Source organism: Dreissena polymorpha, chromosome 4 (genome assembly GCF_020536995.1).
Source record: "Dreissena polymorpha isolate Duluth1 chromosome 4, UMN_Dpol_1.0, whole genome shotgun sequence".
NCBI classification, from domain to species: domain Eukaryota; kingdom Metazoa; phylum Mollusca; class Bivalvia; order Myida; family Dreissenidae; genus Dreissena; species Dreissena polymorpha.
Window position 1 is genome coordinate 95,443,718 of NC_068358.1, and position 23,779 is coordinate 95,467,496.

Genomic DNA, 23,779 nt, shown 5'->3' on the forward strand with positions numbered 1-23,779 from the left:
GAGCATTATATGCTGTTATGTTACATGGTAGTATTCCTGTAAATGCATGTATCTCCGGAAGAACATCTTCTGATTTTAAGCGCATCCCTCTTGGGGATTAATAATTTGGTTTACAGGATGTGTAGTTGTAAATCTAAACAATACAATCATAAATATGCAGAAGCTATTCTACATCGCGATAATAAACCACGCACTCTGGCAAAGAACTCCGGAATATTGTTTGTGCCCATCATATATTGTCTTTAATCACTTACGAATAGTCAGAAACAGTGCTATTCATTATATAGTTGAAAATTACTCAATTAACTTAATCATTTAAACTGATAGTAGTGAGAAAAATACTAACGTAAGTATGATCAAGTATTGGTATCAATAAATGCATTTAAACAGCAAAATAAGAATTGAAAGCAAAAGCTTAGTAAACAAAACGATTAAAGTATTTAAGAAAACTGACAAAACATGATCGAACTAGAAATGGCGCGGCAGAGGCCGACGCGTATACCCACGCCGCATATATGTTATATTAAAAGGCAATTGTGGGTGGGCAAGGCCTATGTTGGTGGGGCCCCGGGGTGGGTAATGTGGACATGGATGGTCGAGATAGACCGTGTTGTCATTAAAGATGTTCAGTATTAATTTGAATTCAATTAGTGAATAAATGAAGAAGTTATGTTAAAACAAAATTTGGGTGGGCGTGGTCTATGTGGTCGGGGCGCCCCAGGGTTGGTAATGGGGCAATGGATAGTTGAGATTGACCGTAGTGTCATAAAAGAAGTTCAGTATATATTAGAAATGAATCGGTGTAGAAATGAAGAAGCTTATGTTAAATAACCTAAACATATGAGTGAAAATATCTGACCCGGCCCCATCCCAAAAACCATAACTTTTGACCCACGGGTCAGATTAAAACTCCAAATAGTGCACTGTCGCACATATGCTCATAGCTACCATGTGTTTATGTTTCAAGGTTCTAGTGCTTATAGTGTAGGAGAAGATAGTGGCAAGGACGGACGGACAGACGGCGGAAATAACCACATTATCCCCCCGCTCCAATTTGGAGCGTGGGGATGATAAATGACACAAGAATCAAAGCATTGACAGTTCTGGTGTGACGATGCTTTTAAAGAGGATGGATGTAAAAGCATCCATTTAAGTGTATTTACATCACAACAGTTGTGTATGTGGGTACGAAATGTTTGGGTACGAAAACAATTTGTGTACGAAACATTTGGGTACGAAAAAATTATGCCAAAATAATTTGGGTACGAAAAAAAATTGGGTAAGACAAAAATTGCGTACGAAAAAAAGGTGGGTACTTAAAACATTTTGGTACGAAAAACAAATTTTGGTACGAATAAAATGGGTACGAAAATAAATTTGGGTACGAAAAAAATTTGGAAACGAAAAAATTGGGAACGAAAACAATTTGGATACAAAAACAAATTTGGGTACGAAATAAAATTCGGGTAAGAAAAAAAATGGGTACGAACAATTTTGGGTACGAAAAAAAATATGGGGTTACGTGGAAATTGGGGCACGAAAAAAAAATTGGGTACGAACAAAAATTTGGGTACGAAAATAATTGGGTACGAAAAAAAAATGAGTACGAAAAAAAAAGTGGGGTACAGGGAAGTAGTACCCGTGGACCTCTCGATAAATTTGAGAGAGGACGGGAACCAAGCTGCCCTTACCTTTATCAATGGCCCTGGGGTGGGTAATGTGGACATGGATGGTCGAGATAAGCCGTGTTGTCATAAGAGATGTTTGGGCCCCACCCCAACCCCCATCGGCCACTATCTCCTCCTACACTATTAGCACTAGAACCTTGAAACTTACACACTTAGTAGCTATAAGCATATGTGCGAAGTTGCACTATTTGGAGTTGAAGTCAAAGGTGATTATCTGTGCGTCGCATGTTGTTGGTAAAATACGTTTTTTTACCCATTTAATTACCCATAACTTTTGACTCAGGGGTCAGTTCGAAATTCCAAATAGTTCACCGTCGCACATAGCTACCATGTGTTTCAGTTTCAAGGTTCTAGTGCTAATAGTGTAGGAGGAGATATTATCCAGGACGGACGGACAAACGGCGGAGATCAATACAATATCCCACGCATTTTGAAAGCGTGGGGATAATTATGGAAATTACTGTGTGTTTATTATATGAACAGATATGTATATATTTTATGTGTTTGCTATATAGCAGGGATGTTACTCGTCTCAAACGTTGATTACGATATAATATATGTTTTAAATATCGTTTTAAAATTTATCAACATAAACATAATCTCGAAAAAGTATGGTTAGCTTGTAATTTAAAAAAAAAATCGCCTCTTATTGCATTTCTACTGAAACAATCATCTAAGCACGAATTAAGTGCACAAGCTCTGATCGAACAACGGTTATCAGAAACCACAGCAAGGGCGTAGCGCACTAGACGTACACTTTAAAAGTGCGAAACACAATTACAGCAGCAATCAGTACTAATGGGGCCAGGTTTGCTCGTTAATTTAAAACAGGTGTGTTTTCAATAAAAGTATCATGTTCGTCGATCCCTACATTCGGTTAGTTATTATTTGTGTAATGTGTTCTTTAATCTACTTTTGGCAGAACTTTAATCAAAATACCTTCATTTGCGTTGCTAGAGAAGACTAAAATAAAACAACTAATGAAAAAACATAATGAAACACATATGCCCCTTTTATTTCCATGACCGTTGTGTTATTTAACTGCAAACACATGTTAAGCTCAGTTACAATAAAAAAGAGGCTCATTCGAAGCAGCATTAGGCTATTTTTAATATGAGCCAAATCGCGATGGAATAACAGTAGGATACCATCATGCGGGTGTCGGGCCATTTTCAATCAATTATCAGATCCGCCGAATGTCTAGCCGATATTCACATTTATACCAGCTGACGGCGGTGCATGGATAGTTGAAGTAGGTCTTACATCGCGCCGTATTGCAGTTCCGATTTCGGGTCGATTTAAAACTCGTTTATCAGACCGATGTACACATTTAAATAAGCGCGATGTTTAACCGATTTTTGTATTAAAACCGGTTTTATTGACGTTTAATGACGGAAGTATGGCGGTCTTGATTTTGGCCCGCCAGCGCTCTTTGTTGTAGTGTCGATATCGGGAAAAGGTAATTCTCGATGTCGGGAAGATAAACAGATCTGGGATACTTGAACGATCAAATATAACTCATTTAAAACCAAGTTAAGTCTCCGAAACCGTCGTTTTAAGTTAGAGAGTCCGATTGTTAAATTTATCGCACACATTTTACATTCTTTTGCAAATATTCTTTCTTGTGTATATTCATGTTTTAAAATGTATTTCTCATTGTAATTCTAAAAAGAGTTGCAACATTTGTGCTGGCAAAGTAATAACAGTTTTCACATTAGACATTCTTCGTTTAGAATTATTTGGTTTCTGTACTAGGTAAAATATTTGAAAACGTCAAACGCTTAAACTTGCCTTAAAATGCTCATGATTTATTTTCGTGGAAAGGGGAATAGGGTTCCGACCCCCATCTACGTGAGCGACGTATCACTGTCGTATCCCTATTGTGACTGTGTATTCATTTTAAAACAGTGGCTACGCCCGAGCCTTTCGTTGCTATTTACTTCAAACAAATATTAGAACAAACAAATCGAAACTAATATCATCAATTTACTTCCTGGTTAAGCTGAAAGGTGGGTGAAATTTGATTTATTTTAAAATAGTTTAATCGTAATAAGTATGAAATATTTTCTGTTATGAAGATAATGACGATTTGAAGAAGACAAAGTTGCACGTTAATTGCAGAAGATAACGTTGCACGTTAATTGCATATTGCTTTATGGGTTAATAACAAAAGTCTACTTTCGATTTGAATAGATAACTTATAAGTACTTGTTGTAAGGGAGACTATAAGATGCGTAAAACTATTGATGTACAATAATCATACAATTTTAACATTTAAACCAATGTAATTTTTTTTAAACTTTGCTTTATTTTAAAGGGAGTGCTTCCACTGCTACACGTGTTGAAAAGAGGCACTAAGCCCTAAGACACTTTACATTACTAAATTGTAATAAGCTGAATTATTATTTCTAATAAAATATAGGCGTTGCGGGTAATCACGTCTAGTATTATTACATAATTATTTAATTATTCATTACCTAAGGTTTTTCTCATATATAATATTTTATATATACATTTAAAATACTAATTACTTTACACAGTTCTGTGGTTTATTTTTATCTGCGAAGTACACACATAACAACATATAAATGTTTGCGCTTGACTGATTAATCATAATAGCATGAGCTTGTTTTTGTTCAGTAGATATTCGTTAAGACCGGTGCCCAGACGTTAGTTTATTGACTTTTCGTATTTGTTATTTATACGGCATGATTTTAAAGATTTCAGAGTAATGTCCTGTAAAAGTATGTACACATTGTATCTAGAGATCATTCCTCGACGCGCATAAACGTAAGTGATGGAATTTTTAAGTTTAAAACAATATGTGGCGTGTAATCAATAAATGGCATACCACGGGAATTTATTTCATCAACGACAATTCTTGCTGTGCTGAATGGCAATCTGTTATTTAGCAAATAAAGCAAAGCATCGATGTTCCATTTAAACTTAATGATCAACTTAACTGATTTCTATTTACTATTTTAAATCTCTGACAGAACTCGAATCGATTCGGATGTGAGTCAAATCAATGATGAAATGAAGAAAGGCAAACCGACCACGACCAAAACCCCTTTGAAACAGTAAGATGATTCATATATGGAAAGTATATTTGTATCGATTGTCAAATATATGTTATCATTATAACTACTTAGCCTTCCCCATATTCCCACGTTATCTGATATTTATATGTTTCGGTATCAGTTTTGTTCATAAAAACTTAAGTTTTTGACGGTTAATCTAAACTTAGTTATTTATCGTATCTGCTTTATATTAAGAAGGGCAAACATTGAAATATTGTGTAAGACAGCCCAGCAACTGTTATAGAATACATCAATCATTCGTCCATAAAGTAGTCAAAATTATTATATTGTGTATTATGTTGCATAAATAGAATATGTTAATCTTTTGCAACACTCTTAATCAAAATGTATTTATAGAGTGTAATTATTGAAGATTTTAACAACGGCATATTTTTTCCTGCTGGCAGCTCTGAGTGCGACGTCCAGACAGATTGTTTTTGTTATTGTGACTGTGATATTTTTTAAATCAAGCATAAAAATTACTATGCGAGACATTTTATACAGATCTCAATGTCCTTCGGCGGCACTTCTAAATTTTATTTTAAAATTTGGGCCATAAAAGTCATAAATCTAAACACTGTAAATTTTTCATTTGTTCTTTTACAGTCAAAATCTAATGTATTGCCATTTTGGGATTTACTGTTGGGCTATGCTTTCATCGTTTTACATCCTCAACAATACGTGATATTATGGTTATTAAACATCCATGCTTTTTATACACAAAATATTGTGTTACCGGTAATTTTGCGCTTGTGATGTACTTTGTTTCAATTACTTATAATATGATGATGATACATATTGATAGTTTACAGTCGTACTTTGTATCCCTGTCATGTGAAAATTGCAAAAACACGTATTGGTAAAAGATGTTTTTCCTGCCTAGCTAGTGCGCTTCAAACATTGAAAAGGAAAGCTCAGCATAAAATCAAATGTATAAAGCCTAGCTTCTACATTATTTCGTTCAATGCTTTGCATGCTACCTAAATGCATTTACAAATCTATTAACTTAAATACACATTGTGATAATATCCTCGCAACAATAAGGGCAATCCTTACATTCGGAGTTCATTCTTTCCATTGTGTTTATTCGAAGACAATCTATGACTTGGGGAATACCATTTCAGAACCAGAACTAGTTCAGAAGTGAGCAAGAACAATGATGACCATAAAGTCGACACAACTAAAACACCAGAAGTTAAAGAGGGGTATTATTTATTATTTACAGATTTTGTCCCACTATGCTCGCCAAAAATCACGTTCCCGTATTTTAGAATAAATCAGCCTTTTTAATTAAATTTCTTTAAGGCATGAGTACGAACATTTAACTGAATAGTACATGCGTTACATATGCAGTAATTGTCCCAAACAAGTTTATGTCAAATGAAAGAAAGTGTCGAACAAGTATTTTATGTTTAGATTAAGGTATATAAAAGTCACTAATAGACTCAACAACTTGTATTATTTATTTTAGAATAAATTAACCTTCGTAATACATTATTCAGTATTCGTCTTATATGAATTATGTTTTATGTATGAGTTTGTTTGTTTTTGTTTTTTTTGTGTTTCTTTTGGGGGGGAGGGGGTAGTACTGCGAACATTTTGTATGTTCAAAGGTAACACATAACACTCATGTACTCATAGCAGAGAGTTTTCAAAGTTGCTTTATTTTGATTTTATATTGTTTAAATTATAGAACCTTTCCCTCATTAGGCCATACATTTTATTATTTGTTGGGAATTTATGAATGTGTTTACTTCAAACGTCATATTACAATTTTTATATCATTTAGTAAAGGGAATACGTCTGTGTAGGCGAGTAAAGAGAGTAATAGGCACACCTCACAAAATACGCGAAAATACTATAACAAATCAATGGAAATTACAATGTCCTGATGGGACTTGATAGTATTTGATGCAAATATTTAGCATGCTTTTATATATCGGATGTTGTAAATGTGCACATTTTGTGTATTTCACTATAATAGCAAACGGGACGCTTCAAAAAACAAGGCTGGTCTGGAAAAAACCAATAAAGAGCTGACGGAAAAGTAATGAAAGTGATTTGTTTTAGTTTATTTATATTGTAAACGTATAAATATAAAATTATATGTATTTTTGGTTTTGTATGCTTTTATTTACCGTTTCGTTTACTGTATCGTATATATATATATTGCTCACATAGTTTTATAATGTACCTGTTAATAGTGTTAGACCTTTCCAAAATATAATAATGTTTAAAATTTATCTCCAATCATTTAACATCTATTGCGAAATAAAACGTATTAGTTTACAATGACTTTTGCTTATTATTAAAGGTTGAAGATGGTTACTAAGGAGAGGGACACGTATAAAAACGATCTTGAAAAAGCAAATAAAGAATTCAAAGAAATGAAGGCCACGTAAGCGTAATTAATAAGATTGTTATGCTGTATAAACATAGCATATACATGTACCGTTAGATGCGCATATTATCACTTTAAGACAATTAAGATGTCACGTTATTGCCATTCATATTTTAATATTCTAGCTGCATAGGTACACCTGATTGATATCGTTTACACGTTTGGCTTTTGATAACTTGAGGTGAGGTTTAGCTAGCCCTCAATCCGTTTTAAAGTAACAATTCTATACGTTGGATTTTCCAAGCCATTAACCCAGTGTTGATGATTTTATGTTTATTGCTGGTGTTCAGCAATTAAATTCATAGAAAGAATATAACAATGCCTCTCCTAATGGAACGTTTTGAGTGTTTGCAATATTTTAACATCCGCGTTCATTAAAGGCAAGTGACTTGTTGTCTATACGAAGAGTTAAGTCAAAACAATCAACACTTTGTTGCTTACTGTAACTTGAATGGACCGTGGATTTATGACAATCCAATCAGCAAATTGAGCTTATATTTTATGGGTTTTCGTTCAAATAAATATGTCATCGGAGCAATAAGTTGACACGATTGATACTGAGAAAACTATTAGTGCATGTTTCGTGAAAGTTAACAGTTTCATGATTTTCACTGCAATTAACTAACTTTGTATTTTATCTTTGTCGACTTTGCATTGTATAGCATGATCATCCGTTGTATCGGCCCTCTTATCACTCATAACGGATTTTGTGGGTTTAAAATTAATAAATTATGCATCGATTTTGTATTTATTTTGTTCATTATCATGTAAGCTTTCAATTCAAGGTGAAAAAACGAACAAAAATATTAACGGTAAAGTTTTACATTAACCGGACTTACCTCCCTCTGCTGCATCATGTCATTCGAGCGCTATTTCATTGTATCGTCACTCGTGATTGGCTGCTATTTTATATTTGAAATAGCAAGAGTAATAGAAATGTGTAATAGGCAAACTGATATAAATATCCAGTTGGACTTTCGAATAAATTGTGCTATCTTATTAAATTACATACTTTGCAAGTCAGCTTGCTGTCTCTGTAAATTAAGTGTTCACATTGTATGTAGGAATGCTACCATTTGCTAATGTATTGTTTTGCAGGAGTTCGAAACGAACCAAAGACCTGACAGCAGCTAATGACGAACTAATGACAATGTTAAATAATGTCAATTACTACTATATTGTTGTAATGTACTATACAATGTATCATTTATTTAAATGCGTCTGTACTTCTTGAAAAGAATGTGAACGGCATGTCAGATTATCGCTTCGTGTACTTTGAACAACTTGAAATACAAGTTATGTATGCGTCGTATTATTAACAACATATTCACATCCCGGTACAATAAAGACTTTTTTATTTTGTACGAAAATGTCATTGATAGGATTAATTATGTATGTGGTTGGTTAAGTAAAAAACAGAATACCAACGTATGATGCGTGTAACTGAAACGAATACATGCTATCTTTAAAGTTTGTTTTTCATTCGTTTAAACGCATTCTATTTTATAAAAGAATAGAGTAATTGTAATTGTGTTCACGTTTAACTTTTTAATATTGAATACACCATACCTCGGTTATTTACCCAAATCAAAATAACATAGGCGTCTATTTAATGATCGTAATATCGTGCGATTATATTGGATGACCTTATATATCTAACTCTCTTCTGACACGGCCCTTAAAACAATACACACGGTGTGTATGTTTCTACAATTATTGATACTATTTTATTTGAAGTAAAAATTTAAATGCATATCATAAATACGTATTTTTGTTCGAATGCATATATTTATGTACATATATCTTTAAATTTAAATGAAGGTTTGACAAAGATACAAAGAAGGACAAGCAAGACTTACAGAAAGCCAATAAAGAACTGAATGATTTGCAGGCAAGGTACGCGCTACAGTAATAATATATTGATGTGTTTTAATCAAAAACTTTTCATCTGCATTTATTCCATCAATTAACGTGAAACCATATGGAGAACAACACTATTTCAAAACTAAACGACGAACGTATGTCAAGTCGATATATTGTTTAAATGTAATTTATTATGTTATTATATTACACGTACAATAGCTGTTTATCGTATACAATTATCATTAACTCGAGAAGTTTATATACCCCCTTGACAGACATACACCTATTGAAATATTGATTTTTAAAGATTATGAGTGAAAACGTCTTGTCTTTTAATCGCTTCATGTTCAATTAACTAAATGATATACAAGTTTTGTATACTTAGTATCATTTACCTTATATTCACATTCCGGTACATTAGTGACGCTGTTCTGTTGTTCGGAAATATTCTTGATTTGTAACTAATAATTAAGCTCGTGTTGTACAAAACAAAACACCAATATATATGGTTCAAGAAACTGTTACGAAATAATATTGTGTACGTGTTTATCTAATTAAGTCATATGTTAGTTTAAAACATATAAGTGTGTTAAGATTGTACAATATGTGTTAAGATTGTACAATATGTTTACATCAACTGATACCGTACATAAACAGCCTACATATACATGTATATATTTGGTTAACGTTATTTTGTTTCAATTGAGTGATTTGTTTAAAATGTTGTCACAATTGTTTTGCAGAATTGACAAATTATCTGAAGCCAAAAAGAAATTCGAAAAAGACATGACGCTACTGCAGACAAAGTAAGATGAAATAAAAATGGAAAAATAATTAATGTTTGTGCCTAGTTTTATATTACAATTTAATTTCATAAAATCATAACGTTTCATATTTCTCTGTGACATGTATCATATTGTAATTTCCCACAGCACGAAAAAAGAGCGTGACAGATTGGAAAGCGACCTTAAAGAGAACACTATGGAATTAACGACATGCAAAAGCAAGTAAGAATCATATTTGAACACCGATACGATTAATATTACGCTTGAAAAGAGCGATATTATAGTTAAAATAATGCTCATTTCATTTTCACTATACTTCGTTTTAAGAACTAGAAAATATTACCCTTGTGTAGTAAATAAAAACTTAAGTAAGTGTTAAGTAACATTTGTCAGTCAAACGTGTCACACATAATACATGTGCTTTATACATAACAAGTTAAGAACATATTAATACCTTTTCTTATTTTCCTAGTTATATCACTCAGTGTTGCGATGCTTTCAGACGTCAACGCAGTCTATAACGCACTTATGAACATGAATAAAACTCCATGTAAAATATTATAAATGCACTAATTAGATTCACGTGATCGTATTTGCATCGTAGTAAAACAAATTTGTATTACCTATATCATTTTCATTTTGAATTGGATTTATATGCATAGTTGTCAAAAGCATGAACTTACACATGCTAAATTTGATAACAAACGTTACTTAATATTGGTCGTGCGGGGGTTATTCGAAAAATGAAATGACTGATAATCAAAGTATTGTAAACTATTTATTGCTGATACAATCAATTATTTACTACAATTTGTTACATTTTGTGTACACATGGTATTGATTCGTTGTCTTTTATTTCGTGTTCCATGTAAATAAATACTGGTTTTATTACACTATTTGATTCAGGTTAAACACAGCTGATGCTGAGAATATTAAACTCGAGAAACAACTGAATGACGTTCAGTCAAGGTGAGCACATGCTATCCAGTATAGACCTGTAACAAACATTAACGAAATATATATGATATATTAAGATAATATAATCATATACACGTAAATGTATTATGTAACTAGCTCAATTGTATGTCATTATCCTATAACAGTAACATAACATTTCAATAAGGTCTGAAGTTGCTAGTCTTAACAGAAATGAATACATTTAGGAACGAGAATCATTGTTAAGTTTGTTTAATGCGATTATAAAATCAACCAAACTGGCGCATGTCATAAGCGTCTGGCAAAAACAACACACGTGAACGTTATAAAGCTTTTATATAGTACAATATATGATTTGTTAGTTACTGTACCGCACAGTAAGCCTAAAACTGAATATGAATAGTTTTTAATCTAGAAAGTTTTTTGATGTTTAAACGACATAAACAAATTTGCGCATAACAAATCCTGAATGATGCTTTTTTGAAATCACACACATGTGCGTACATGTATTTTAATCCAACGTTAGGTAAAATTTAATTTAGATGTAAAAAATCCTCCATTGAATTATGTCGACGAGAAAGTAAGAAACAATTATAACAAGACATCACCTTTTCGTACACAAGTGATACCACAGATTTCGTGTTAACAACTCAACATTTGTTTTATTAATAAAATGCACTGCAGTAAAAACAATTAACAAACACTTATGTTTACTTGAATCAAGCATTAGCGATAACCAAAAAAAAACAACAGTACCAAAACAAAATTAGAGATCTAACGCGTCTAAATTTAATCTCCAGAACATCCGTAAGTAATCAACACATTACCATTACAATTAATACATATCCTTCCATACGCTTGTGATGAGGCGTTGTTTGTATAAATAAAGCACGTGCACCGTTTTCCTATTTAAACAACTATGCACTGTAAATATAACAATTTATATTTGTTTTTGTAAGTAAATACACATTGGTGTCATTCACTGTTGTTTCAGGTTAAACAAAGCTGAGGCTGAGAGTAAGAAACGAGTTGCAGAGCTTAGTGAACTTCAATCAAGGTAAGAACATTTTTTAAAGCAGCTCTTAGGCAGCATTATGAAAACATGCTACGGACATGTACATAGTTATAAATTGTGCTTATATGGAATATACAGAATCGGTTGGCACTGTGAATTTTCGAATTCCTATACGAAATGTATGAACAAATGCTTTCAAAAAGATTTTGAAATAAATACGAAATATTGATCCAATTGATCTAAATGACTTTCCTAATCGAATAGTTTGCGTTATGCCATGATACGTGATACAAAATAGCACAAAACCATAATGTTAACAATATCATATGCCGCTATAAATATACACATCTTATTATTTTAAGATAAATACAGTTACAATACTTACTCACGTGTTAGGTCGTATTTTGATGTCATACTTATTTCAACTTTGTTATTGTTATATTGTGCCGAGTTTAACTTAGCCGGCATTGTATTCAGCTGGTAAACTCTATTTTTTTATATAAATATGCAACATTAATACAACTTATTTGTAACGCGTTCAAATAATGAGTACCTTTGGCTACGTCATCATTAATACACACACGGTCCAATATGGAACAAACCTATCAGATTTGTATGAACTCTAACTCGTATGAATTTGACGTTAGTACAAGTTAACAGGTGTTTCACGATCTTTTAAGTTGTTTTCGTGTGTGTGTGATTAAAGCTGTAGTGGATTGCTGAGTTATACGAATTAAATGGAATCGCTCGTACTAATCATGTTACACACATATGTGTCAATTCACTGTTGTTTCAGGTTAAACAGCGCTGAGGCTGAGAGTAAGAAACGAGTTACAGAGCTTAGTAATCTTCAATCAAGGTAAGAACATTTTTTAAAGCAGCTCTTAGGCAATATTATGAAAGCATGCTACTTAACTGTACATAGTTATTAATTGTGCCTTTATGGAATATAACGATTCGGTTGGAACTATCAATTCTCGAGTTTCCTTTACGAATGTAATGAAAAAATAAAATCAGTAAACACTTTGAAATATATACGAAATATTGACCCAATTGATCTTAATCATTTAATGGCTTTCTTAATCGAGTGGTTTGTGCTATACCATGATACATGATACAAAATAGCGCACAGCCATAATATTAGCAATATCATATGCCGCTATAAATATACAAATCTACTTTTTTTAAGTTAAATACAGTTACAATAAGTATTCACATGTTAGGTCGTATTTTAGTGTAATACTTCTTTGAACTGTGTTATTGTTATATTGTGCCGAGTGTAACTTAGCCGGTATTGTATTCAGCTGTAAATCTCTATTTGTTATATAAAGATGCCACGTTAAAAAAAAATGTATTTGTAACGCGTACGAATAATAATTACCTTGGGTCACGTCATCACCCATACACAACCGGTCAAATATTGAATAAACCCATGAAATTTGTATACAATCTAACTCGTATGAATTTTACGTTAGTACAAGTTAACAGGTATGTCACGTTCCAATATTTTTTGTGTTTCCTGTTTTGTGTGTGACTAAAGCTGTAGTGGATTGTTGAGTTATAAAAATTAAATAGAATCGCTCGTATTAATCCTATTACACAGGCGGATCATAAAGCACAAAGCTAAGTTAAGCTAAGTTAAGTCCGGTTACATTATAGCTGTTATAAAATTGATAAAGTTGATATTCGCATTTAAATGTTCATTTAAGTTATCACACGAATAAGAAAGAAATTGTTTACTAATGTCGTCATTTTAAAAACTAAGCAAGCTGAAATACTATAGCATTGCATAAATGACGATAATGACAATTATATAAGATTCCAGCTCATTGACTTGTATTGATCACGTACATATCATTTAATATTTAAACAGGTTTAAAATAAGAAACAATATTGAACCGATAGAAAGCACAAATAATGAAACCTCACTACATATTTCACGATACGAAAATGAGAAAGGTGCGAAGTATATTGATGATGAAAGAAGGCAACGAACACAATAATTCAATTATCTGAAACACATTTAGAATAAATTGACATGTACATCTTGTGCTATACATTTAGTACTTGTTTTTGGCAGATGTATTTTTATCCCCAAGCTTTTTGAAAAGCGTGGGGATATTGTGGTTATTTTCGCCGTCTGTCTGTCCGTCCGTCTGTCTGTCCATCCGTCTCTCCGTCCGTCTGTCCGTCCGTCCGTCCTTGACACTATCTCCTCATACACTATAAGCACTAGAACCTTAAAAGTAACACACATGGTAGCTATGAGCATATGTGCGACCCTGCACTATTTTGAATTTTAATCTAACACCTTGGTCAAAAGTTATAGGGTTTGGGCTGGGGCCGGGTCAGAGATTTACTCATTTTTTTATGTTATGTACTTTAACATTGGCCATAACATTTGCAATATTGAAGATAGCATCTTCATATTTGGCATGCGTGTGTATCTATCTCATGGTGCTGCACATTTTGAATGGTGAAATGTCAAGGTCAATGTCAGCCTTCAAGGTCAAAGGCAAATAAAAACAAATCTAAGGGAAGTAATAAGCTTTAAAGGGAGGTCAATAATGTACCTGCCAAATGATAATTTTTTTAGATAAATCAAAGAGGCGCAGTAGGGGGCATTGTGTTTCTGACAAACTCATCTCTTGTTTTATGTTATTTTACATTAACTTCTTCATTTCTACACCGATTTACTTCCGATTGATACTGAACATATTTAATGACAATACGGTCATTCTCAACAATGCATGGCCCCATTACCAACCCTGGAGCGCCTCCCTGGGGTCAAACAGGCGGCGTGGGCCTCTGTCGCGCCATTTCTAGTTGTTTTTGTCATACAAGCCGAAAATCAACCGAATGCCTTAGTTTTAAAATAAAACCAAATACTTACCAATGTTTTCCACAAATTCAAGCGATTTTACAGGGATATCTATGTTTACAGATTGCTTTGTGTGCATAACGAAGTGTGTATCTGCACATAGCAGCATTAAACAGCAAAACCAGCAATAAAACGTTTTGAGTAAAAAACTTTCCTTTAAAATAGCATAACCTTTAATGAACTCATATCTATACTCGGATTGGATTTGTATCCCCACGCTTTTTAATAGCATGGGGATATTGTGGTTATCTCCGACGTCTGTCCGTCCGTCCATCTGTCCGTCCTGGCGACTATCTCCTCCTACACTATTAGTACTAGAACTTTGAAACTTACACACATGGTAGCTATGAGCATATGTGCGACCCTGCACTATTTGGATTTTTTATCTGACCCCTGGGTCAAAAGTTATGGGGGTTGGGGTGGGGCCTGGTGCGAGATTTTCACTCATTTTTATGTTATTTACATTAACTTCTTCATTGCTACACCGATTTACTTCAAATTGATAACTGAACCTCTCTTATGACAATAAGGTCAATCTCAACTATGCATGGCCCCATGACCAACCATGGGGCGCCCCGCCCACAAAGACCACACCCACCCAAAGTTGCCTTTTATTATAATTACTTCATTTCTAAACTGATTTACTTCAAATTGATACTGAACCTCTCTTATAACAATACGGTCAATCTTTACTTTGCATGGCTACATTACCAACACCCGGGCGCCTAGCCCACATTGACCACACCCACCCAAAATTGCGTTTTACTATAATTTCCTTATTTCTACACCGATTCACTTCAAATTGATACTAAACTTCTCTTATGACCATTCGGTCAATCTCAACTATGCATGGCCCCATAGTCAACACTAGGGCGCCACGCCCACATTGAACACACCCAACCAAAAATGCCTTATACTGTAATTTCTTAATTTCTACACCGATTCACTCCCAATTGATACTGAACTTCTCTTATGACAATGCGGTCAATCTCAACTATGCATGGCCCCATTACCAACCCTGGGGCGCCCCGCACACATAGGCCACACCCACCAAAATTGCATTTTTACTATAACTTCTTCATTTCTACACCAATTCACTTCTTATTGATACTGAACTTCTCTTATGACAATACGGCCGATCTCAACTATGCATGGCCCCATTACCAACCCTTGGACGCTCCGCCAACATAGGCCGCACCCACCCAAAATTGCCTTTTACTATAACTTCTTCATTTCTACACCGATTCACTTCTAATTGATACTGAACTTCTCTTTTGACATACGGTCAATCTCAACTATACATGGCCCAACTACCAACTCTTGGGCGCCCCCAAGGTCAAACATGTGGCGTGGGGATAGGCGTCGGCCTCTGTCGCACCATTTCTATTTAAATATGAATTAATGTGAACGTTAAACGATGCATGTCTACCCATTTCTGTACCACATTATCTGAGGCAATTATATTTAACTTACCTGAAATCTACCATATTACTAGTTGCTTTAAGGCATATATTCTATATATAATTTATTTAAATGTAATTCCCTTGTTTACATCTAAAATAAGAAAAGCAATACACATTGTATTTTGATCGCATTTTAACTTTCAAGAAGGAACTGTCGCAGACAGTGTATTCGACGCCTCGGGTGCATTAGTTTTGAAAGGGTACAGTAAAAATTTAAAAAGGAATTTTAAAGAAAAAAATGCAATAACAATGCCGTAGCCTTTCTGTCAGTAAAGGACAATAACAGCTTAAATGTAACGTAACCTTTTAACCTTGACAATATGCGCTACTAGAATTGGAGTTAAGTTTCCATGTTAGGAGTTGTGCACAAACACATTTGTCCGTAATTTTAAACAAAAATTAATCACTCTTCAAAGGGGCCTTTTAAAAGATTTTGAAGTTTGTCATAAAATGCTTTACATTGATAAATGTTAACAGTAAGTCTAAAAATCCCCAGTAAAAAACAAGAATACAATTTAAGAATTTAAAAAGTAACCCTCAATGGGGCTCGAACCACTGGCCCCTGGATCCATGGAACAAAACTCTACCACTCTATCCACTAGACTATCCCCTCTCATACCATGTTCGTGGTATTTTTTACTTTATATATGCAATCCTCGTAGTATCAAAAAATACAACGACAAAAACAGAATACTCCAAATTATTCAATCGTTTCGCGTTGCAACGCTTAATAATTTTCATGTTTTTAAATCGTCAAATGATGGATATTTTAGAGCATGGTAAATGTTCAGTTTTACTGTTTCCCCACAAATATCAAAACTTCAAGAAATATTTGCGAATCTGAAACATTTTTTTTCGATTTTCTCAATTTACCAAAGCGTCCCTTCAAAAGTGAACACAATTGGATGACGCTTATTCATTTAAAATGGTGTATAATACACGAAACGATAGTCGTATATCAGCGGAGAAATGTCCTATGTAGCCTTTTACGTGTTAAATCTACTAAGTGTTATAACTAATAAACTTGTTAACAAACAGTTGTTTGATCACATCAGTAAAATCAAAGCGCTGAAGTCACTGAAGTTCTTCGCTATTGCATACTCTTAGACGCAACTCAGTTTTCAAAATTATCTTATAGCTTTCTTTATCGAAAGTTTGAAATAAACACAACCCCATTCAGATTTATAATGAGTGTTTCTTTAAGCACAGGTCGGGATGTGTGTGCATTGTTTATCCTCATATTTATGTTATAGAGATAATTTAGACAAAATAACAACATTATGTCTCTTGTTTTCGCAATTGGATGCTGCACTGGATCCATCTTTAGAATTTCGGTTGCCTTGCTAAAGAATAACACGCCTAGAATCATGTACATGTTGTGTTATGTGTATCTAATACTTTATTTATTTTCTTTAAATTATTTAGCAACAATTTGCTGACTTGACAGACTTATAATGCATCATGTCTCGCCAATTTGTATTTTATGATTTATTGGATTGAGTTGTTCAAGCTTTGAAAAGTTGCCCTGCTTTTTAGCCCAACTGTAACCAACTTACGAAATTGAGCTTCCTGGGCTTAAATCTATTCGCCCAAGCTAACAGGCAACCACTTTACCTGTAAGTTATTCATGATGTTAGATATGACAGTGTATTGAACTTATTCAATTTACAAGTCTGAAGAAATTAAAAGGACCTTTTCACGTTTTGATAAATTGACGAAATTAAACGATTTAATAATTTGGAGAGTTCTGTTGTTCTGTGTTTATACTACTAGGATGGCTTATATAAAGTATAAAATACATCTCTCACTGTATGAGCACGGATGGCCGAGTGGTCTAAACGATAGAATATTATTCCAGGGGTCAGTGGTCCGAGCACAATTTAGGGTAATTTTTTTGTTTCTTTACTTTTATTCTTGTTTTTTTAATGGAGCTTATAAGATCAAATGTTTACATTTATCAATAGTAAGCATTTAATGACAAACTGTGAAAAGGTCCCTTTTAGATGTTTACTAAAAAAATGCCACAACGTAAAAATTTAGATCTCATTGGTTGTTTATTTGATTTAAAAGTTATTTGCCTTGTCATAGAGGTTACTTTGAAGTTATTATCACTTGTATCCTTTTTTTCAAATCATTAATAGGAAAGATAATTTAAGCTTCATTTTGAAAAAAAACAGGGCTTAATGCATATGCATTTATTGTCATTCCAGTACCAGAGACTCTCTTTAAACGACAAACACCATACAATCAGATCTTGTCCTCCTTGATTAGCTGGTGTGCATTGCACAGGCTAATCAGTGTGCACAGGCTTATCTGGGACACCACTTATTTGACATGCATTAAGCCCCGTTTTCCCTGAAAGCAGCCAATATGTACAATATGTACAGATTTCAATGACAAACTGGCCAATGCCGTCCGACAAGCTGTTAAACACTATTTATTACATACACACACACAAGAAGATGTGGTTATCGTTCCTAGCGCAGTTAAGAGCAGACTGACTTTCAACGCAAACTCATAAACTAAGCAAGCGAAGAACTAAACAAATACAACATTAAAATACAACCGCCTTGGAGAGGTAGCAATTTGCAAAATACAAGTTTTCAGATCTGGCGAGTTATATTTCACGGATTATTGAAGCGATTATTTTGTTTGGTTTTAACATGTAGATGTATTTATTGAAATTGTAACATGAGTCAATATCACGTAGAATGATGAATGCTTACTATGTTTCATGAACCGAAGAGTAAAGGATCAGGCAAAGCGCGAACTAGTTCAATGGTTACAAAAAGTGCAGTGCCATGTATATAAAAAACATTGGTTCTTATTTCTTGTTTGTTCAAGGTTAATCACTGCTGAGACTGATTCTAAACAACGAGAGAAACAGCTAACAGAGTAAGATTTATGTGTCATTTATATATCTTTTGCTGTAGTTATTAAATATTAAACAATATCAGTAAATGACTATATTCAATTGTTTAACATAAATGTGCCAATCACAAACTATAATTATCCAGTTGGACTTTCGAATAGTTGGTGCTATCTTATTAAATTACATACATTGCAAGTCAGCTTGCTGTTTCTATTAATTATGTGTTCACTTTGTATGTAGGAATGCTGCCATTTGCTAATGTATTGTTTTACAGGAGTTCAAAAAGGATCAAAGAGCTGACAGCAGCTAATGAAGAACTAATGACAAGGTTAAATAATGCCAATTACTTCTTTGTTGTTGTAATGTAAAAAACAATTGTATCATTTATTTAAAAATAGTTGTACTTCTTGAAAAGAAAGGCTGAGTGTTAAACACATTTTTATTGCAAGACTGAGCAAGCATCTAGGCGCTAAGCTTCAAGACAACAACCCAAACATAGCGGACTTGAGCGATCCTAACAGACCGACAAAGCTTGCCGAACAGTTTTCAGGACTGTACGACGATGACTGGACGAACAGCTATGAAGTCATGAAAAAACACAAACAAGAGGTGGACGTAGTAGACATACTACTGAAAGCTTGCGTGGTAATTATATGTACATATTGTAAGCAAAGTGCAGAGATTACAAAACATATGTATGTAAACGCGTACAAAGTATTCGAAAGAACATATATTACACTACAAATGTGATGAAGACGTGTCGCTTTCATTTTATTAGGAAAATTCGTTTACGAATAATTATCATGTAGATGTATCATTGGTGAAAATCGTTTAGCATTTACATTTTTATTACAGACACAAATGTACCGAAAATAAATGTGAGTTTGCGATCCAATAAACACGTTTGCTCCTCAGTTACGAATAGAATAATAATTATTTACGTTGAGCTCTGCTTATCATAAAACCTAAACTATATTCATATTAACATTTTATTTTATAAATAAAAATGTACATGATCTTCATTTCTATTTTGATTAGAAAATATACGACAAGTGCATTACAAAAGCGTCAATGGAATTGAATGATCTTCAACGTGTTTTTCTTGTGTTCAACTCGGTAATGTATTTTAAAAGATTTGTGAATAGTTTGAGATTATATAATAGCCATTGTTTTCACAAATAAGTCTCCATTCATCGTTTTAGATATGTATATATTATAGGCTGATAGTTTTTGAAAGACTAGTTTATGCTGTCTTAATTTGATGAATTACTATGTTAACCTGATGATTAATCACGTGTCAAATTATAATGTATCATATATCATGTTAATATTTACAGGATTCCGATGTTAATTCGCAGAAGCAACTGAAAGACAGGCGAAAAAAGCTTAAACCTGATCAACAAGTACAAAGCGTTAAGACTTTTTAAATGCTCCATATATTCGATCACATAATATATTAACTTATGCATTTACATGTCCCAACCAACTACTCAAGGTCGTGTCATCCGACCTTTATAAATTTAGTAATTACGACAACTTGATTGGATGTGTATTTTCGTAACTCTCGAAGATATGTGACATTCACGGTACAAAATATATTTTTAAACTAACATTTGTTTAAATCTTTGTTATTTATATTTACTTTCAGATCATAGAAAGTGACATGAATGACCTGTTTGGTGAACAAATTGCGAAACACAAAAAAATCGAACCGTATATTAAAAAGTGTCTAGACATATGCTGGTCAATGGCGATACAAGACCCGCCTGTTCACATGGATACAGACTTGAATAAAAAGGGACATCCGTTTGATAATGCTGCATACCGACCTTACACACAGTCGGGTACCTCGGTCGACTTCATTGTATGGCCGGCACTATATCTATATAAGGACGGAAGTCTACTTCAAAAAGGCATTGCACAAGGTATAACTGTAGAGGACTCTGTAGGAGGAAGACGAGCAAGTCCAGTAAACAAGCAAAACAGAGTTAAAGCATCATAAACTGCGTTTAACGACATGGTTTGCTTATAAAAAAAATAATACTTATACAAGTAAACCTTAAGATTGCTATTGTCTGTTGTGAGTTTCTGCGAATATACTTTCCTGTTATATGGTATGTATTGTATTTCGAAAGTCCATAAAATATTTGTTTTTAAAACAATAATATATATACTGTTTTATTGTTGATTTGTATATAACTTCTCTACTATACCTGTTCAGTTTGCTTTTTAATTAAACTTTAAATCGAAAGCATTTCCGAATATTGCATATTGAATTGTTTCAACATGTTCCTACTGCACATGATATACATACTATGTTAAAGTCTTAAATAACAGACTATGCGAACATAAATTTATTTAGTACAACAATACCAACTGTTAAGATACCTTGACAATTCTATGATAATTTTATAATAAGATGTAATATTGGTTCAATACTAATCGAAATACAATAATATATTGACTAAGGATTTATAAATATTTATGTTTATAATGATTTTATAAAAGGTCCATCAATGATAAATTGGTGCAAACAACACACATCTTAAAGTAGATAACAATTAAAAAATCAAAGTACTGAAAGTACTGGTGGGGCGATTTTGCTAAAATTTTGTGGTCGTAAAAACACTATACACCGTGATGCCAACACTTCTACTTTGTTGAATAAAACAGATGGAATTAAGGAAGGGTGACAGGCTGACAATATAATATACGATTAAGGTATTGGGGTTTAAAGTAAAAGCTTCTTTTCAAAACAAATCATTGTCGCACGTGCCAATTCATAACTGCGATACGTTTGTGAATACAATGGTGATTATTATCATTTGAACTGGTGACCTAGGTTTTTACTCTGACTTAGTGTTATATGTATCTGAGATTTCGTGAAGACAAACGTTGTCCTATGGTTTCTATACATCATGTAGTTTCAATTATTAATCATATATATATATATTCAATTAATTTATTTGCTAGATTTTAAATCACACCGACGCAGTGTAGGTCATACAGCGACTTTATGGGAATAAAAAATAAATGTTGATAATGTTCTACTGTTAGGACGGACATATACGAGATTGTTTTGATTACTTGGACAACATTAACGCAAATTAATAAGCTGCTGTGAAAATGGCACCACAAACATGTATTTCTTGTGTAAGGAAAAAGTTCAAAACTGGCATGAAAAGCACGGGCGAATTGACATATAAAAACTTTGTAGCGCAGAAAACATTGAGATGTTGTTTTTTTTACAGTAAAAAATGTAACGCGTGATAATTAAATTTTGTCGCTCATAAAGCGAACGAAGTTGATTTCTTAAAACGAAATAACATACATGCGCTGTATCGGTTAAGTATAGATAGTTCAGTATTAAACCGATATTTCGTCGCTTTATAAACCTTCCGTGAGGAGTGCGTGTTATTCGGGTGCTAATGCCACAGTAGAGAGACGTTGCCATGGATGGACCGCGCTATTTTGTTTGCGAATGCAGAATCTGGATGCAAAGTGGTTAAATGCAGTAATTGACTACACTCTTCGGTATACGTATATTATGTTACCTATGGGGCAAATTGCAGAAGGCAATCGGCCTAAAAATCAATTCATATTCAGTAAATGGCTTTAATTTTTAGTATAATGTTTCAATGCATACATACGTTTCTTACACAAAAATCGACCATGTTTACCCATTGCACAATATATAGTTTTAGGAATGCGTTCATTAATATAATAAAGTACAAACATAACTGTGGCCAGCACATTTTTCTTTTAACTAGTAAATCTGACAATTATTAGTTTATGTCACAAAGATAAGATTTCCTCAAACTCGTTTATTCACCATAGTTTCGGTTCGATTGGAAAAAAAATGGCATAGTGCTTTGAAATACAATGAACATTCATACTGGTGTTGCGGATTGTTTAGCTTATACGCAGTCAAGACTCGAAGACTCATTACAACACATCTTTAGTTTGCTGCATGACCTGATGTCTCACACGAGACGTTTAACTGCAATGTCGTACACTTGGTGTTTTACATCGTGCACTTAAGATATGTGAACAATATACGGGACACACAAGGACGATTATTCTGCTTTGGTTAAAACAAATATATCAAAATAATCCATATCGCTTCTGAGAGAGTTGCATGGCATACAGGGTAAACTAAGTAAATTATTTTTAAAGCGTTTGATACAACTCCTTCTCGACATGCTGTTCCGCACACAATTATGTATACACGTACTGGCGATGGACAACTATTTATTTAATAAGATTATTCAACTTATCAAGATATCCAATACAGACCACGACACCAACAAAGCCAGAACAATAGCCATGCTTTCTGTTCTTTATACAAACATTCAAATGTTCTGCAAGATAAAAGAGGCGGATAAATGTTTCAGCTGGCAACTTTAAGTCCATTAGATTGGTTATTTCTTATACCGCAACACCACCATATTGTAGAAGTAAAAATGAATTTCGTATTTAAGTTGTCTTTACGAATCTTCGACATTATTATGAAAAATAAGTATGCGTGGATCACAGATAGACTAAACAATCGATATAACGGTTATTTGCTTATCGACTAAAGAGGTTTACATCTAATAAATACATTTGCCAAATAATTATGTCATAGATTGACTATCATGTCGCATTTAATTTTATTTAATCTAGGGTTTCTAGTTGAACTGGTAAATCGATCTTATTGTATTCCGTTAAACACGGAAAAAAAGAATTGCGCCTATAAAATCAAAACCCATTATTAGGAAATATTACTGCATTAATAGCAGTTCAGCGAAACGAT

At 33.4% G+C, this 23,779-nt stretch overlaps 1 protein-coding gene across 1 annotated transcript; it reads left to right on the plus strand.

Moving 5' to 3' along the window:
* Positions 1 to 3,634: 3,634 nt before the first annotated feature.
* LOC127877832 (uncharacterized) lies at positions 3,635 to 21,153 on the plus strand. The gene is made up of 17 exons (XM_052424096.1): positions 3,635 to 3,697; positions 4,685 to 4,768; positions 5,893 to 5,973; positions 6,753 to 6,815; positions 7,083 to 7,166; positions 8,991 to 9,065; positions 9,776 to 9,838; positions 9,965 to 10,039; positions 10,724 to 10,786; positions 11,748 to 11,810; positions 12,565 to 12,627; positions 18,957 to 19,007; positions 19,259 to 19,312; positions 19,434 to 19,629; positions 20,023 to 20,100; positions 20,322 to 20,387; positions 20,633 to 21,153. Exons 2-17 carry the CDS (start codon positions 4,725 to 4,727, stop codon positions 20,984 to 20,986), a joined length of 1,473 nt encoding a protein of 490 aa, XP_052280056.1. The 5' UTR covers positions 3,635 to 3,697; positions 4,685 to 4,724; the 3' UTR covers positions 20,987 to 21,153.
* The last annotated feature ends 2,626 nt before the right edge of the window (positions 21,154 to 23,779 follow it).

What these genes read in the sequence shown, in the direction of transcription:
- LOC127877832 (XM_052424096.1), top strand. Translation starts at nt 4,725, where the DNA reads ATGAAGAAAGGCAAACCGACCACGACCAAAACCCCTTTGAAACA. An exon ending in ACCAAAACCCCTTTGAAACA is followed by an intron (nt 4,769 to 5,892) that starts GTAAGATGATTC and finishes ATACCATTTCAG; the next exon opens with AACCAGAACTAGTTCAGAAG. An exon ending in ATGACGCTACTGCAGACAAA is followed by an intron (nt 9,839 to 9,964) that starts GTAAGATGAAAT and finishes AATTTCCCACAG; the next exon opens with CACGAAAAAAGAGCGTGACA.